General features: G+C 34.2%; 2 protein-coding genes across 3 annotated transcripts; both read left to right on the top strand.

Moving 5' to 3' along the window:
- The first annotated feature begins 1,112 nt into the window (after positions 1-1,112).
- Positions 1,113-4,499, top strand: LOC113851631 (sorting and assembly machinery component 50 homolog B-like). The gene is made up of 4 exons (XM_027482173.1): positions 1,113-1,738; positions 2,224-2,709; positions 3,457-3,966; positions 4,078-4,499. The coding sequence occupies exons 1-4, from the start codon at positions 1,208-1,210 to the stop codon at positions 4,159-4,161; spliced, it is 1,611 nt and encodes a 536-aa protein (XP_027337974.1). The 5' UTR covers positions 1,113-1,207; the 3' UTR covers positions 4,162-4,499.
- A 1,501-nt stretch (positions 4,500-6,000) lies between these two features.
- LOC113851630 (UTP--glucose-1-phosphate uridylyltransferase 3, chloroplastic) lies at positions 6,001-13,681 on the top strand. Of its 2 annotated transcripts, XM_027482172.1 has the most exons (17): positions 6,001-6,953; positions 7,217-7,397; positions 7,495-7,644; positions 7,778-7,939; positions 8,027-8,199; positions 8,298-8,364; positions 8,784-8,950; positions 9,865-10,023; positions 10,710-10,801; positions 10,898-10,992; positions 11,379-11,456; positions 11,670-11,765; positions 12,251-12,325; positions 12,417-12,508; positions 12,644-12,806; positions 13,004-13,064; positions 13,246-13,681. In XM_027482172.1, the coding sequence occupies exons 1-17, from the start codon at positions 6,283-6,285 to the stop codon at positions 13,356-13,358; spliced, it is 2,595 nt and encodes an 864-aa protein (XP_027337973.1). In that variant the 5' UTR covers positions 6,001-6,282; the 3' UTR covers positions 13,359-13,681. The 2 variants fall into 2 exon arrangements, 1 of the variants encoding a protein (XP_027337973.1); XR_003502216.1 differs by lacking the exons at positions 13,004-13,064; positions 13,246-13,681 and having other exon boundaries at positions 6,053-6,953; positions 12,273-12,325; positions 12,644-12,693.
- The last annotated feature ends 2,308 nt before the right edge of the window (positions 13,682-15,989 follow it).

Here is a 15,989-nt window from a genome sequence, read left to right as displayed (position 1 = left end):
TTTTTTTAAAAGAGCTAAGTAATATGAAAATATTGAAGAGAAAAAAAAGTAATATGAAAACACATAAATCACTTATCATGGATTTGGAGGCTAAAGTGACTGGATTGTAGTAAATGATCATGGTAATTAGGGATAATATGAAAATTAATGATAGATAATAATAACGGTCATATGGTGATAATAATAACGACAAAAAATAATAAAATAAATAATAATAATAATAATAATAAAATAATAGTAAAAGTAAATAGTCATAATAATAATAACTATAACAATGATCATAAAAATTAATAATAATAGCATTAAAATAATAATAATAATAATAATAAATAATTAAAATAATCCAAAAAATAAAATTTAGTTATAATAATAATAACATGATAATAATTATTAATAATAATTAGGTTAATAATTATGGGATAATAATTATAATTAATAATGAAAAAATCAATGTCAGCAGGAGTGATAAGTAGCAATGAAAGTAACACACAAACATGTAAGTATTTTGAGAGTTAAAAATTAATTTAATTTCACTTTACTTTAATATATTTTATTTTAAAAATTACATTTAAAATATTTAAAAAACTAAAACTTATAACCATCTCAAATGAGTCTTAAATATATTTATTATTTTGCATAATTTCATTTAAAAAAATAAAAACAATATAAAATTTTTATAATTAAAAAAATGTAAAACTAATTAGTCTCTTTATTCTTTACACTCCAACCGTAAAAACTTAGCTAAAGTAATGTTTAGCATGAAGTTGAATGATACAGATAAAGTAAAAAAAAGATTTGGTAATATTTTATTCGAAATCTGTAAACTTTTATAAATATCGACAAAATTAAACATAATTTTGTTGATATAATTTTTGTTGCTCAATTTGTGCAATTATTTTAAACACTATGGCAATCTTAAGCCTATAATCATATTTTTGGTAAAGTTAAATATTTATATTTATCAATTATACATATTTTTTTTATATTTTGTTGATTATACATTTTAAACTAAAAGAAATACAAATATTTCATAAATTTTTTAATAATAAACTTTTTAAATGATTAAACATGGGAAAAACACATTCCTATCATTATTTTTAATTTCAGAAAAATAGGAAGAAAAAAAAAAAACTTGTGGGATGCTTTTACTCACACTCACTCTTCTTGCCTCTACAACCCAAAAGCAAAGTGCCTCCGAATCCGATCAATGGAAAACTCAGAGGAAGGAAGCGAACAACTTTCCTTCTCTCCAAACCCTAACAATGCCAACGCCAATCAAAGCCAAAACGACACCGAAGACGACAACGACATCGACGAAGAGGAAGAAGAAGAAGAAGACGATGACGTTTCGCCGGAGCCGAATCAGCAAAACCCCCAATCCCCATTGTCGCGGTTGCTCGAGCAGCGGTCCAAGGTGGAAACCGTGTTCCGGCGATTGTCGTCGGAGCTAGTTCCTATTCGAGTCCACGACGTCCTGATTCACGGCAACACGAAGACCAAGGATTGGGTGATCCAAGCAGAGCTCAAGGTCGTCGAGAATGCCACCACCATGCAAGAGCTCATTAGCGCCTCCGAAATCGCCCTTGCTAGGCTTCAGAGCCTTGAGATTTTCGATTCCAGCAAGCTCACGCTCAAGGCAGGGCCGCCGGAGTTGCCGCACACCGCCAATGTCATCGTCAACGTCGTTGAGACCGCTAAAAAAATCTCCGGTGAATTCAGTGTTTATACGAAACCCTCGGTATAACCTCATTATCTATTCTTGTTGAGATTGCTCTAGATTGAATTTATTTAAAGTGAGGGATGTTAGTGTAATTCAGGACATTGTAAAGAATTTGTACTGTTGCAGGCATTTTAAGGTTGAAATATTCACGTGTGAAATATTGGAACTTGTAGTTTCTAATTGTTTATGCGAGATTGTTTTTCCTCTTAGGTCCGAGGTTGTAGCGTTTCTTTTCAGATACTTGTATTGTTGTGCAAACAGAAAAGCTGTAATCGTTAAAGGAAACGGAAGGTTTCTCTTTGAGTGAGTCATTAGAAGTTAGAGCAATGATCACTGTAGTTATGTGCATGACTCTGAATTTTCAGTAATGTGAAGGAGTAGAACATTTTTGTTTCAGAACTTGTTTCATTGGAAGCTGTATATTGAGCTGATAGAAGTTTTATTGGTCTTAATCCGCTAATAATGTCTTTTTCCATGTTTGAAATTTTGTAATGTTTTTTCAGACTAGTGCTTGGACTGCTGAAGGTGCTCTTAAGTACAAAAACTTGTTAGGTTATGGTGATCTGTGGGATGCCTCTTTGGCCTATGGTGCCAACCAAGCAACGGAGGTGAGTGTAGGGGTGTATGCCCCTCACCTTAAAGGATTGTTGACACCTCTTGTAGCACGACTATCCATGCTTTCCCAAGATTGGCAAGAGTTTTCTTCATACAAAGAGCAATTGTTGGGCATGTCTCTTGGCTTAATCTCAACAAAGCACCATGACTTAGTATACACTCTTGGATGGCGTACCTTGACTGATCCATCACAATTGTCATCCAGGTCTATAAGGAGGCAGCTTGGGCATGGTTTGCTATCCTCTTTGAAGTATACGTTCAAAATTGACAGGAGAAACTCACCAATTAGGCCAACAAAAGGATATGCTTTTCTTTCTACCACTCACGTTGGTGGTCTTACGCCAGATCATCGGAGCTTGCGGTTTTTGCGTCAGGTTTGATTTATTCTTTAATTAATCTGCTGAAATGTAACTGGTATGAATAAAACATCATAATCTTTCTGTTTAGTGACAGCAGTGTAGCAATTATTGAAATGGTTTTATGAGTGCTAGAATTTCCAAACTGACGCAGACAATAAATTTTTCAATGAATTGATTAAAATTAAATTAAGGATCTGTAAATCAGGGTTAAAACGTCAGATTTTTTGGGTATGGGTAGAGTCCATCTCCTTGCACAGATGAAAAATTAAGAACCTGGTATTTGGAATAATATTCTTTTCCTATTCATGATGTCATCATTCCATTTTAATTCTGTTGGTTGTAGAAACTAGAAAGAGTATGGGGCACTTGTTTCACCTGGGTAGGGCCTTTTCATACAATGGAAGAATGACTCTGCTTTGCCTGAATTGGATGCTCATGTTGAAAAATCTATTTGATCATTCCCACTGCTTGAAAAATCTTGGCACTTGTGCATTATTGTTTGCTTATGCCTATGGCCTTATGCTTTAATTGGTGGCTCGGTGTTATATATCTTGTGTAGTTCAGAAATCATATTTTATCAACTTGATAATCCAATTTTGTGGCAACTTGCTTGGAAAATGCTTTTGATTATAGTGAATACTAAATATTGGGGGATGAACCTTACGTGTTTTTAAATTGGAAATGGGGCTTTCCTGTCTGCATGGCATGGTGCTGGGGTTTGATGCAGGAGTTTGACTTATTTGTTTGAATCTTTTAATGCAGGAGTTTGATGTTCGCTGTGCTGTTCCCTTTGGGTTTTATAATACAGCTCTTAACCTTGGGATTTCTGCTGGTGCTGTTTTTCCATGGGGGCATGGTTTCATGAACAAGCCATCTCCTCTTCCTGAAAGGTTTTATTTGGGTGGTGATTTCTCTCCAGTTTGCACCATGGGGGGACCTATAACATTGTGGGGATTTAAAACTAGAGGATTAGGTCCTACTGAACCTCGAAGGCGAAGCAGAGATGAAATTATTGACAATGATGATTCCTCTAGATGGGACTTCGTTGGTGGAGATCTTGCTGTTACTGCTTTTGCCGACTTCTCTTTTGATCTTCCTGTTAGGTGGTTGAGAAAACATGGAATCCATGGCCATGTTTTTGCTGGTGCTGGGAATACTGCTAAATTAACTCAGTATGAGTTTAAGCATTTTTCACCTCGGAAGTTCTTAGAATCCTTTCGAACATCAGTGGGATGTGGATTTGTTGTTCCTACTAGACTTTTCCGCCTAGAGGTTAGCTTCTGTTTCTTCTTCTTTGCATTTGTTATTCCTAATTTGATATTTGATTGGTATTAATGAAGGCTTCCTATGATTTCTTCATTGACACATTTCTTATTGTTTCAGGGTAACTTCTACTACGTACTCAGGCAAGCTGAACATGATCGTGGAAAAACTGGATTTAGGTTCAGCTTCTCAGCACCTTCTTAGAGACTTGGTTCACAATTGAGATTCTTTTTCTCTTTATGTAATTCTCAAGCTTCAAATATTTTTGCTCTGTCACTGGATGGGTGGTACTTTTCTATTCCTTGTCATTTGAAATCCAGACTGAAAATCAAGAAAGTTTGTCGTTTCAGCGTTGGGGATTTGTAGGATCAGTCTTTGTAGTAGAAATTACCCCGTGGAGCTCATAACATATAAGCCGATGCTCATTGCATGGCAATGGTGTATGAAAATTGAAATTCATTCACTCGTGAACTGCTACTTTAGAAGGCCCTCGATTGGCACCGAGAATTCTCAAACTTTGTTTGTTCAGCTTAAATGAATAACTCCCTAACATTGGTTGAGGTCATTATCGTGGATGTTCCGCGGATTGTCTTCCAAATGTTAAAACAATTGGCTTTGTGCTAGTGTACTTGTATATTTGATGGATGGTGTTCCGGAAGCTTTTTGTTAGTATACAGGGGTTAAAATTTGATTTTCTGTCAATATTATTATGCTTACAATAAATGTATCTGACCCACTTACCAAAAGGTATCAACAAGATTAATTGATTCGCGTAAACTTACGCCAAGGTCAGAACTGGCTGATCTTCACTCTATCAAATTCGAAGAGAGTGCAGATGAGGTAATATCTTTTGGTACTTCCTGTGAGAAAGTGGCCAATTATTGATACCACCTGAAGCGCACAAAAGTCCGAAAAGGAATGAATTGGACATCAGTATCTTGTTTCTTTCTGTCCTCGAGTTAAGCCAGCTTAAACCTGGGAGATGTCATGAGCGAGCCAGAAAGTAGAACCAGGAGGAACACGGATCTCACATTGTGAATGAGACAACTCTAGTTAAGACTGAGTGAACCTTTTAAGCGATGCGAAATATGGTTTGTATGAGTGGTTTCTGAACCACTAGTCCTTCCTAGATAGTTGGATATATGTTTGAAATATTATATTTTCATACTGAATGACTATCAATAAAGGACTGTTGGTGATACAGGAAGCTACTACTTATAGTTTGTTATTTTTGTATTGTCAAGTCTCGTCAAAGTTGCGCCTAGCCGACAACTAATATAATTAGAAAACAGTTAGAAGTATACTTTTTCAAACACTGCATTATTATTACTATTGTCATTATTATTGTTACATGGGTTTCACGTAAATTTCATCTATATTAAAGAACGTGTCAAAAGGAGAGTAAATAACGCTAACCTTTCTTATGTAATTAAGCATAGTCAGGAACCTGAGGTCGTTATTTGATTTGACGAGGCTCTTCTATCAGGGATTTCTGTTTATTTGTTGCTTAGTGAAGAAAAATCCGATTGTTGTTCAGTATAGTCCTCGACAGCTTTCTGGGTTCATCACGTGAGCAAGCTCGCCACGTATTTCTCTCTTCATTATAACTAAAACAGAATTCCATTAACCATGGAAGCTCAAATGTATTACGAATGCATTTGATCAGTGAAGACACACAACTTATACTTCATGTTACACAAATGGTGGAATCTAGTATGTGTGGGCATGCATCATATAGAATTTAAACTCAGTAAAATTATTATTATAAGCAGTAAAACAACCAAATTTTAATATAGTTACATTTATAGACACTCAAATTCCATACCATTAATAATTATCTTAGATTTTAATAAAATACTATTGATGGTAATGGTAATACAAAAATTGTTGATAAATTGCATAGCTATCATTTATTGTGAGCAAATTTTCATTTTAAAAAAAGTAAATTATAAAAAATGTGGATGAAAATAAATATTATATATTTATACAACACTTTTTTATCACTCTTTATTTATTGTAGATTTTATTAAACAAAGAAGTTTTATAAATTAAAACGTGGACAGTGTAGTGTGGAAGAGAGTGACGGAAACATGCTATGCAAAGAACATGTGAAATTCAAGTAGCCAATCCGAAATGGATGGAGAGGAAAGAGTACCCTCTTGCATGACTCATTGTCTCTTCTTGCGACTCCCTCTACTCCTTCTCCAGGGTATATGCTTATAGCATCTTCTTCTGATACCTCTCTCTCTCTCTCTCTCTTATTTCTCTATCCATCACTCATAATAGGAACCTTCGTTCACTTTCACTTCGAAGTTGAAACAAATCATGCTTCACTCCAACACTTCTCTCCTTCCCCACACCAATCGTTTTGTTTTCTCTTTTCGTTTCAAACCTTCGCATTCTTATTCACACTCTCACTCTCTCTCCTTCTCCAATTTTCTATCTCTTCAACACCATTCTCCTTCTCTCTCCTCATGTTGCCGCGTCGCACGTGTCTCCACCGAGGCGTTGGAGTTGTCGCCACCGCCGCCCGGCTTCAACTTTCGCCGCGAAATCGCCAGGCTCGCCGCCCTCCGCGACAAGCTCGCCGCCTGCGCCACTCTCGAGGACAAGCTCCGAGTGATAGACGCCGATTCCAGAGTGAATCGTTTTTTCGGTCCCCGCCACCGGAACAGCCGGTTCAGTAGGGTTTTGGCTTCGCTTCAGTTGAACTCTGATGAATTGTTCTTGCTCAAGTGCTTGGTTGCTGCGGGGCAAGAGCACGTGCTGTGTTTGGGCGGAACCGAATCGTTGGACTCCGCAGGCACTGTGAGCTCCATCAAGAGCGCGCTTTATGCTCTGGCGGAGTGGATTGAGAACTTCGATTCCTATAACGGTAATGCCGGTGTAGATTTGGGGATGACTTTGGGTGATGGTGAAATTCGGGACTTGAACAAGTTGTTGGAGACTTTGGCAGAAATTGATCGCTTCTATGACTGCATTGGAGGGATTATTGGGTCAGTTCTTCATTTTCTATTTCTACCATTTTTTGTAATAAATATAAATCCCTTAGCAATTTTAGTTCCTCCAATTTTGTGGGAATTATGAGAGAGAGTGGGAATAAATGCTGTAAAGGTTTTTAACTAATACATGAACTTTTAGGAAGAGGTTGTATAACTGCTTTTTGTCCCCTTTTTTTTGCTGGTATAAATTAGATTTAACAGGGGTGAATGTAGTTTAGGAATAAGTAATAGTTGTTTGCTAAATTAATGTACTGCAGATACCAGATAACCGTACTGGAACTTCTTGTTCAAAAGTTGTTTGAGAGTCAGAATAAAAACTGGTCCCAGCATAGGCATGAAATGAAAGAATGCCAAATTTTGGGAATTGATGCACCTAATGGGCTTGACCTATCTCAAAATACGGAGTATGCATCTCAAGCAGCTCTATGGGGTATAGAGGTTAGTATAAATAAATTTACCTGGTTCTGGTTCGTAATTTGTGTCTAAATTGAGACGCTTCATAGCTACAGGGAATAATAAGATCTTGTCCTTTTAGGGTTTGCCAGACCTAGGTGAAATTTATCCTTTGGGAGGCTCTGCGGACAGGCTTGGTTTAGTTGATCCTAACACAGGTGAATGCCTGCCCGCTGCAATGCTACCGTATTGTGGAAGGACTTTGTTGGAAGGTCTTATAAGAGATATTCAGGTATTAGTATTACATCTCCACCAATCATGTAATTATACTTTTTTGTGCTCATTTCTTGATAAAAACAAGACAAGATTAATCATCATTTATGTCGGGTGCTGAAATATCTAATTCTTCCGATTCACATTTAAAGGCTAGAGAATTCGTGTACTTCAAGTTATATGGGAAACAATGCATCACACCTGTTGCAATAATGACAAGTTCTGCAAAGAACAACCACAAACACATAACTTCTCTGTGTGAAAGACTTTCCTGGTTTGGAAGAGGTCAATCAACTTTCCAACTTTTTGAGCAGGTTTTATATATAAATCTATACCATTGCTTCTCAGGGGGGTCGATCTTATTTTGACAATCTCTAAATATCTAATTTGTGAATTGGCAGCCTCTCGTTCCAGTTGTTGGTGCAGAAGAAGGACAGTGGCTGGTCACCAAACCATTCAGTCCCTTGAGCAAGCCTGGTGGTCATGGTGTCATATGGAAACTTGCTCATGACAAAGGCATCTTCAAATGGTTTTATCATCAAGGCAGAAAAGGTGCAACTGTGCGCCAAATCAGGTCTGTTGTTATGATTGATATCTTGAGTGTTTGTTTTTCCTAGTTTTCTAGCAGCAAAACTCATTTTTTACAGGTGACTGATACTGGTGACCTTGCAGTAATGTTGTCGCAGCTACAGATTTAACCCTCCTGGCCTTAGCAGGGATAGGCTTACGTCAAGGAAAGGTATGGGTAGCTTGTTTTGGTTGATAATGTTCTTGTCTATCCCTATATTGACAAAAAATAAGAACACGATATAATAAATGGGTAAAGAATGCTTTATCATCCTTAGTTGCAATTCCTTAATATCTATCTATCTTGTAAAATTTCTTATGTATAAGATTTGGGTAAATCAACTAATAACAGATGCTTGCAACTTTGAGAAGTAATATACCCAGTAACAAAACATATACCAGAGTCAATCTGTTTATCCTTTAATTGCGCTGTTTGCATGTGGCATTATCTCTACTTAATAGTTTGTCATGCCCAGAGACTTTAAGAAAAAAGGACAAATGCTATTTTCTCTAATATTTCTTTAACTAACAGTCTGAAATCACAAGTTGAATAAGATTGGTTGTACTCTATTAACTGTGCATGTTTAACAGAAACTGGGATTTGCATCTTGTAAGCGTATCTCAGGTGCTACAGAAGGAATTAATGTGCTGCTGGAGAAGAAAAGTCTTGATGGGAACTGGGAGTATGGTGTGTCTTGTATTGAATACACTGAGTTTGATAAGTTTGGAATTACTGACAGACCTCTTGGTTCAAAAAGGTACTTGATTTTCCTCTACCTGATTTATTTAAATCTTTCACCTATCTCATAAAATGTGATTTGACTTTTCATCAGCTAAACTGACTTAATATGTTCAAACTTGGATTCCAGATTCGGTGATATATTATGCAGCTTTAAATTATTTGCAATGCTTTAGCTATGATATTCTTCTAGTGAGACACTATGATAGGAATTGTGCCCTATCCTCTAGATGGGGAAAGGTCTACCAGCATAGATCCAAGACCATTAGGCCTTCATGTGTGAGGGGAAATTTTTTTTGTAATAGAATCAGGAGTTAGGAGCAGATAGAGAAATTTGTAATAAGTTAGTTAGTGTGGATGGGAAGGAACGTGCAAGCTAATTCTATTATATTGAGTGTTGTTTGTATAGAGAAGGGTATCTTAGGATCTGAATTGATATTTTGGGACAGAGAGATTATCTCTTGCTGGGAGAGCATTGCTCTCAGAATTCCTTCATTCTTTACCCCTTTCTATTCTTTCTTCTTAGTATATTCTTGCTTTGTCCCTTTGATACTATACCTATCACACTCTTACAAATGAATAACTTTGATAATTAAGAACACGATATCCCCCAGCTTGTGTTGATGTTGATAATGGCATGCATCTTATAACGCTAAAATGAATGCATTTGATATTATAGGTTTCTTTTCTTCAGGAGAATATCATAACAGTTATAGTCATATGTAAAAATCCCATACCCAAGAAACATGAATGCCTATTTGAAGCCTTGGTTTGTGTTCTTTGAATCTTATTTGCTGAAAACAGACATATTTTTTTTTGCTCAATTGCAGTGTCACTTGATTTGATGGTGTGGGTTTTTTATTCTGTCTGCTTTTTGGGCTTTCTAATTTGTAATGTATATCCCAAATATAAACTTTATTTTGTGTAATCAAGTTTGCAGGAAGAGTTCCCAGCCAATACAAACATCTTATATGTTGATTTACCTTCTGCGGAGCTAGTTGGATCAAGTAAAAATGAATCTAGTTTACCAGGAATGGTGCTAAATACTAGAAAGCCAATAGTCTACTCAGATCAGTTGGGAAGACATCATAGGTATGTATTTCCCTGTGAATTTGTTAATGCAGTTCCATTACTTTTCTTTGTTTTATAGATTAAATTGAGGGTGAGCCTTGGCACAATAGTAAGGTTGTTGTTGTCTTGTGACTTGGAGGTCATGGGTGGAAATCCTAGAAAAAATCTCTCTGCTTGTGGGGTGGTTACTTCATCTACCTTTCCTAGACCCCACTTGGAGAGCCTCGTGCATTTGCATTACCTATTTTTATAGATTAAACCGGTATTAACTGAAGCAATTATATTTTCTCCAATTTATTTTTTTTCAAAATTACAAAATAGGGATACATGTTTAAACACAGCAGTTGATACTGAAGTGCTTCATAATGTGTAGCTTTTATATGACACTACTAGTTTGTATTCATGCATCTATCCGTTTCAAGAGAAACAAAAAGTTCTGATTTTAGATAAATAACACCACAAGTTGAAATTGATGGGTTTCCTTACGTGGCTTAAAAATAAAATTCATCCTTCCTTACTTTCTTCAGGGATTATCTATTATCCTATTTATTACTTATTGGTGTTGGTAAGGGTAGATTTGGTGTTTCTTTAATTTTCATGTATGGGTCATGTAAGTTAACTTTTCCTGTGATATCACTCTGTCTATATTGCTGATTCTTTCACTGCATGTATTACTTAGTAACCCTTTTTTTATTGTAATTTACTAGCGTCTCAGGTGGCAGACTAGAGTGCACAATGCAAAATATAGCAGACAATTTTACCAATTCATATTCATCTAGATGTTATAATGGAGTGGAAGGTACATCATGCATGTATTTGTTTGATCGGACAAAACATGTACATTTCCCTTTCACATTTAGTTGAGCTTAAAAAACCCTTACATATTTGTGAGCAGATAAGCTAGATACGTTTATTGTATATAATGAACGGAGAAGGGTTACCTCATCTGCAAAGAAAAAAAGAAGACATGGAGACAAGTCTTTGCGCCAGGTTTGAATTTGATTTACTGCATGCGTAAAATATCAATCTTATGTCTAGGTTGGGATGACTGAAACACTAAGTCACTAATGCATCTGATCTTCCATTGTGTTGATTTCATTTCAAGCTCCATATTGTCCTTTTACTCTTATTTCTTGTCCTTTTAGCTTAAAATATTTCCCAGGATGCTTGGGTATTGCTTACTTAATTTTGCAGTTGGTACTATCTGAGTATCCTACCAATGTGTTCTAGAACAATAGTGAAAGTCAATTAAGTATTAGGATTATTTTTAAGTTCCTCAAACATTTACTAAGACAAAACCTCCAGTTTGTATCTTGGACTTGTAATGATAGTTGCTCGTAAATAGAATCCCTTATATGTTTTGCATTCAAATGCAGACACCTGATGGCTCTCTGTTGGATATCTTACGAAATGCTCACGATCTTCTTTCACAATGTAATATAAGACTTCCTGAGGTAAATATGTATGCTGATATGCGTTTTATGCATAAATTTATTCATTTTCATATGTTTGGGTGTGAGTTGATATTGTAGTATACTAGTATGTGTGTGTAACCCCCTTTTTTTATGTAAGTTCATGTGGAACTGCATGTAAGAGTGTAAAGGGTGGATAATTATCATTTCTAGTTACATGTAGTTATTTTTGTTATGTTTTTCTTTCTACCACAGATTGAAGCTAACGAGACCTATGTTGATTCTGGACCACCATTTCTCATCCTTCTGCATCCTGCTCTTGGTCCCCTTTGGGAAGTTACTAAACAAAAGGTAACACCATGTATTATGTCAATAGTCATTTATCATTAATTGTCATCTTTGCATTATATTGTTTATATAAATTTTAAATTATTGAAATTTAATTGAATTCTATCAGTAAATGGTTATGTATATTCTAAACAGGTTTCAAGTTTTATCTTAAATGGGTCAAAGAAAGTATCCAAAATCAATTTATTAAATAAGCGTTCTATTCTAAAACATTATTCTTGTTAGTGAAATTGCATTAGACATGATTAATTAAAAAGTTCATGTCTGTCTTTGTGTTCAGTTCCACCCTTATAGTGTTCCAACACTCATAGGACACGAATGGAATCTTTTTATGCAAAATTCCCTCACTATTATTGGGATTTAGTCCTTTCTTTAATTCTATTTGCTTGAAATATAACAGTTCTACAGCTTTAGTAGGGTGAATTTTGTTGTTCATCTTTTATAGAAACAAAAATTCTAATTATTTTGTCATTCTTTCTTGTGATCAGTTTTATGGTGGTTCCATATCAAAGGGCTCTGAGTTACAAATAGAGGTTGCAGAGTTTTCTTGGAGGAATGTTCAGGTAATACTTATCAAATAGAATTTGTTAGCTTACATGGCATGGAGTTGCTAAGATAGTGTGCTGAAATTTGTGATTTGTCACTCTATTCCAGCTCAATGGAAGCCTAATCATAATAGCTGAAAATGTTATGGGCTCAATGAAGGTTAATGAGAGCGGTGAATCCGTACTACATTATGGGGAAAGGTACAGTGCTGTCTCTATCAATAGGAACTATTGTGAACTTGTATCCACCTGAGCTTACCTCCAGATCCAAGCCATAAAATTATTTGAGATTGCAAGCATCAAACATCTTTTACATTTATCTTATTATCATGCTAGGTGTGGAAGATGTAAATTGCAAAATGTCAAGGTATTGAACAAGGGAATTGATTGGACACATGGTGGAAACATATATTGGAAACATGACGTGAAGCGATCTGAGGTGCTGCAGATCAGACTGCATGGAAATGCTGAATTTGAGGCTACTGATGTTGTCCTACAGGTAAAAGGTTAAAGTTTAAGATATAAACACTTATTCTTTAATAAATTATATCAAAATGTTTATTGAAATAAGTTAAAAAGATCTTACAAAAATATGAATTATGTTATTTTCTTAAGCTGTCCGTAAACATTTTTGAATGCCCCCTTCATACATTCAAACAAACAAGCTTACTTTTTGCTGTTATTTTACTGATACAGGGAAATCATGTCTTTGAAGTTCCAGATGGCTATAAAATGAAAATCATTCCAGGCAGCGCAGGTCTCTTCAGCTTTAGAAATTTCTTTGGCTTGGTTGTTTTAGTTGCCTAAAGCAATATCTATTAGTGTTTTCAACTTTTCATGATTTTGGAGAATGTTACTCTTGTAATCCTTAGTCAAATTATATTTGTTCTGTATAGTCACTGAATGTTACTGATTTAAGTTTATGAATTGCGGTTCAGGTTTAGCAATCCAGTTAGATCCGATTGAACAAGACATGATGCACAGTGGAAGCTGGCACTGGAATTACAAAATAGAAGGTTCTCACATTCAGCTAGAATTAGTAGAATCATAGAACACTAGCCACTTTAGATATCTGCTGCGTGAATCATGGTTCACAGCTGGTATTGGAGTTGTTAATAATTTCGATTACCAAGTGACAGGTTGAACAAAAGTTAAGCCTTTGTCATTTTGGGTTGTTTTACACTTATGTTGTAAAATATTGATAGGCTTGTAAAATCCGTGTCTCTTCCCTCACCTTTCTTCTCCTTTGCCTTTTTTCTGTTTTCCCTTTTTTCCATAGGGATGATCTCCTTGTAACCAACATTGTAAACTCAGGAATTCAAGTAATGGATATGGATCTACTACATTAATTGCAGTTTGCAGACAAATTAACACCATTCATGTATACCATTCACAAAATTTACATCTCTGCATCGGTAATGCACGATTAAACACCCTGCAAGTTTGAGCTTCTAAAACCCGTATCATGGAGAAGTCCCAAAAAAAAAAAAAGTCAAAACTAATAGAAAAAAAAGTGGAATTCTGGATTATTGTACAGTGTTCTATTTGTCAACTAAGATATAACATTCTTCACAACTCTTTTGTCAAATAAAGAAGTAACCGAAGAGAAGAAGGGAAAAGCCTTTTATTTTCAAGATTTTCTTTTTTGGTTGAAGATCAATGCAAATTTAATTTTTCACGGTCACTACATAGTGGTTAAACATCACACTGGTTCTGACGAAAAAAATTATTTAGTGCTTCTACTCTTAAAGCCCATAAAGTAATTCAAAGCCCACTTTGGTAAATGCAAATAACTTTTAGTCAGACAATAAGTTAATCGTTGAGGGAAAAATACATAATAAGTTGTTTAGAACGTACATAAACACACAAAAGATTGAAGAAAAAAAGCACATTAGAGTCTCACCATTTAGTGTGGGTTGATTCAAGTATAATATTAAATTAAATTTCACCTAACTTGATTAAAAGTATTTCGTATTGAATTGAATGGTTTATATATATAGTTAAATGATGGTAAAAAAATATTTTGTTTTAATTTTTAACTAAAAATTATTTTATATAAAATGAAAAATTTATATAATAAAATATATGAGACATAAAAATTAATTCAGAATTAATGAACTTGTAAAAGTGTTAAAATAATAAGATGTCTCTCTAAAATATTATGATTTTGAGAATAGAATTATAAAAAAATGATTAAGCATTGTAATTTTAAAATATGTATTTATACAAGTAAAAATTTAATTTTATAAATAAAATTATATCTGCATATAATTTTACATTAAATTAAAGTGATTCATTTTTTAAAATTAGATGTGAAATTCGGTCTAATTTAATGATGAAATTCATTTTTTATATTTTTAAAATTTTTAAAGTTTAAAATTTATATTTTACATTAAATCAGTTTATCAATACTTCAACTCTTCTAAAGTAAATTCTTAATCTTAAAATACTTATTCTAACGTAAAAAATGCTTTTAATCATTAAGTAAATTATCCTCCGACCCTGCCCCCCAAAATTTGTTTGGGCATTTCATTTGTCTTCCCCTGGAAAGGTGGAGGCTGCATTATCATCTTCTATGCCCTTTTCAATCTTCCACTCAAGTCTTTGAGGTGACGTTTACTCATTTGTTCTCCCTTTTCATAATCACTATTTTCAATCCAAATAAAATAATATTTTACAAGTTAGCTTCGTTTTCATTGTTTTCTCTTCTCTCTCTCTCTCTCTTTTTAAAAGGCTATACACTTCCATTGCCTGCCTAATAAAATTAAAATTCCAGTGATTTTTTTTCTCTGTTTTCACTCGGAATATCACCTTTCCATTGTAAGTAATAATAATAATATATTAGATAAATGTTAACCAGCATTCATTAAGGAATAAAATTTAAAAATAAAAATAAAAATATATATATATGTATATATATATATATATATATATATATATATATATATATAACTTCCTGTAATCAAACACAATTTTTAATAAAAAATCACCATTTTGATTTCTTAACCAATACACTAAGGACACCGGCTAGAAAACCCTTATTATTATAAACTTTCAATTGTTGGTGCCATTTTTGCTCATTGTTATATTCATATTTCTAACCAACTGTGGTATGGAAAGGAGCAACCAATTGGTGTGGAATAAGTTAAAGATAGACAGTCATTTTATGTTGATTCTTAACATAGTGTCAAGTCTTCTTCATCGGGTGATGAATACTTTACTGATTAATGTTTCAATTCTTCACATTTTAAGCAAATATTTTGGTGAGAAGTAACCGGCTAAAGATAAAATGTCAATTTTTAGTATATCATCATTGTATGAAACATTAAAAATATACCTTTCAATTTTCATTTTTATTGTAAGCTTTTGAGTCTATAAATTCTTTAATTTCGTTTTGAAGCCATGCCAAAAATGGAAATAATGAGCACCAGACATAGCTATCATGCTTTCTAAAATTGTTCCGAAGCCTAACATGATAGATTGTAAGTTTTAAAATGAACTTTTTCGATATTAAATGTTCACCATTCAAGTGTATTAATAATGATAATGTCACTTTTTACAAACAGTTTAGATGTTACAAAAAAAAATTAATTCTTCACCATTCATTGTTTTTTCTTCTGCACCCACCAACAAGTATCTCACTTTATTTTTATATACTTGAAAAGTTTGTCTAAGTAACCTT

This window comes from Abrus precatorius, unplaced genomic scaffold (genome assembly GCF_003935025.1).
Source record: "Abrus precatorius isolate BTA unplaced genomic scaffold, Abrus_2018 Scaffold9, whole genome shotgun sequence".
NCBI lineage: Eukaryota > Viridiplantae > Streptophyta > Magnoliopsida > Fabales > Fabaceae > Abrus > Abrus precatorius.
The sequence above is the reverse complement of the archived record's forward strand: the minus strand, read 5'-3'. Positions and strand labels throughout refer to the sequence as shown.

Bases quoted from the DNA above. Each gene is read 5' to 3' on its own strand.
- LOC113851631 (XM_027482173.1), top strand. From the start codon at position 1,208: ATGGAAAACTCAGAGGAAGGAAGCGAACAACTTTCCTTCTCTCCAAAC. The intron at 2,710-3,456 runs GTTTGATTTATT...CTTTTAATGCAG, and splicing joins GCTTGCGGTTTTTGCGTCAG to GAGTTTGATGTTCGCTGTGC. The intron at 3,967-4,077 runs GTTAGCTTCTGT...TTATTGTTTCAG, and splicing joins CTAGACTTTTCCGCCTAGAG to GGTAACTTCTACTACGTACT.
- LOC113851630 (XM_027482172.1), top strand. From the start codon at position 6,283: ATGCTTCACTCCAACACTTCTCTCCTTCCCCACACCAATCGTTTTGTT. The intron at 10,024-10,709 runs GTATGTATTTCC...GTAATTTACTAG, and splicing joins CAGTTGGGAAGACATCATAG to CGTCTCAGGTGGCAGACTAG. The intron at 12,326-12,416 runs GTAATACTTATC...ACTCTATTCCAG, and splicing joins TTTCTTGGAGGAATGTTCAG to CTCAATGGAAGCCTAATCAT.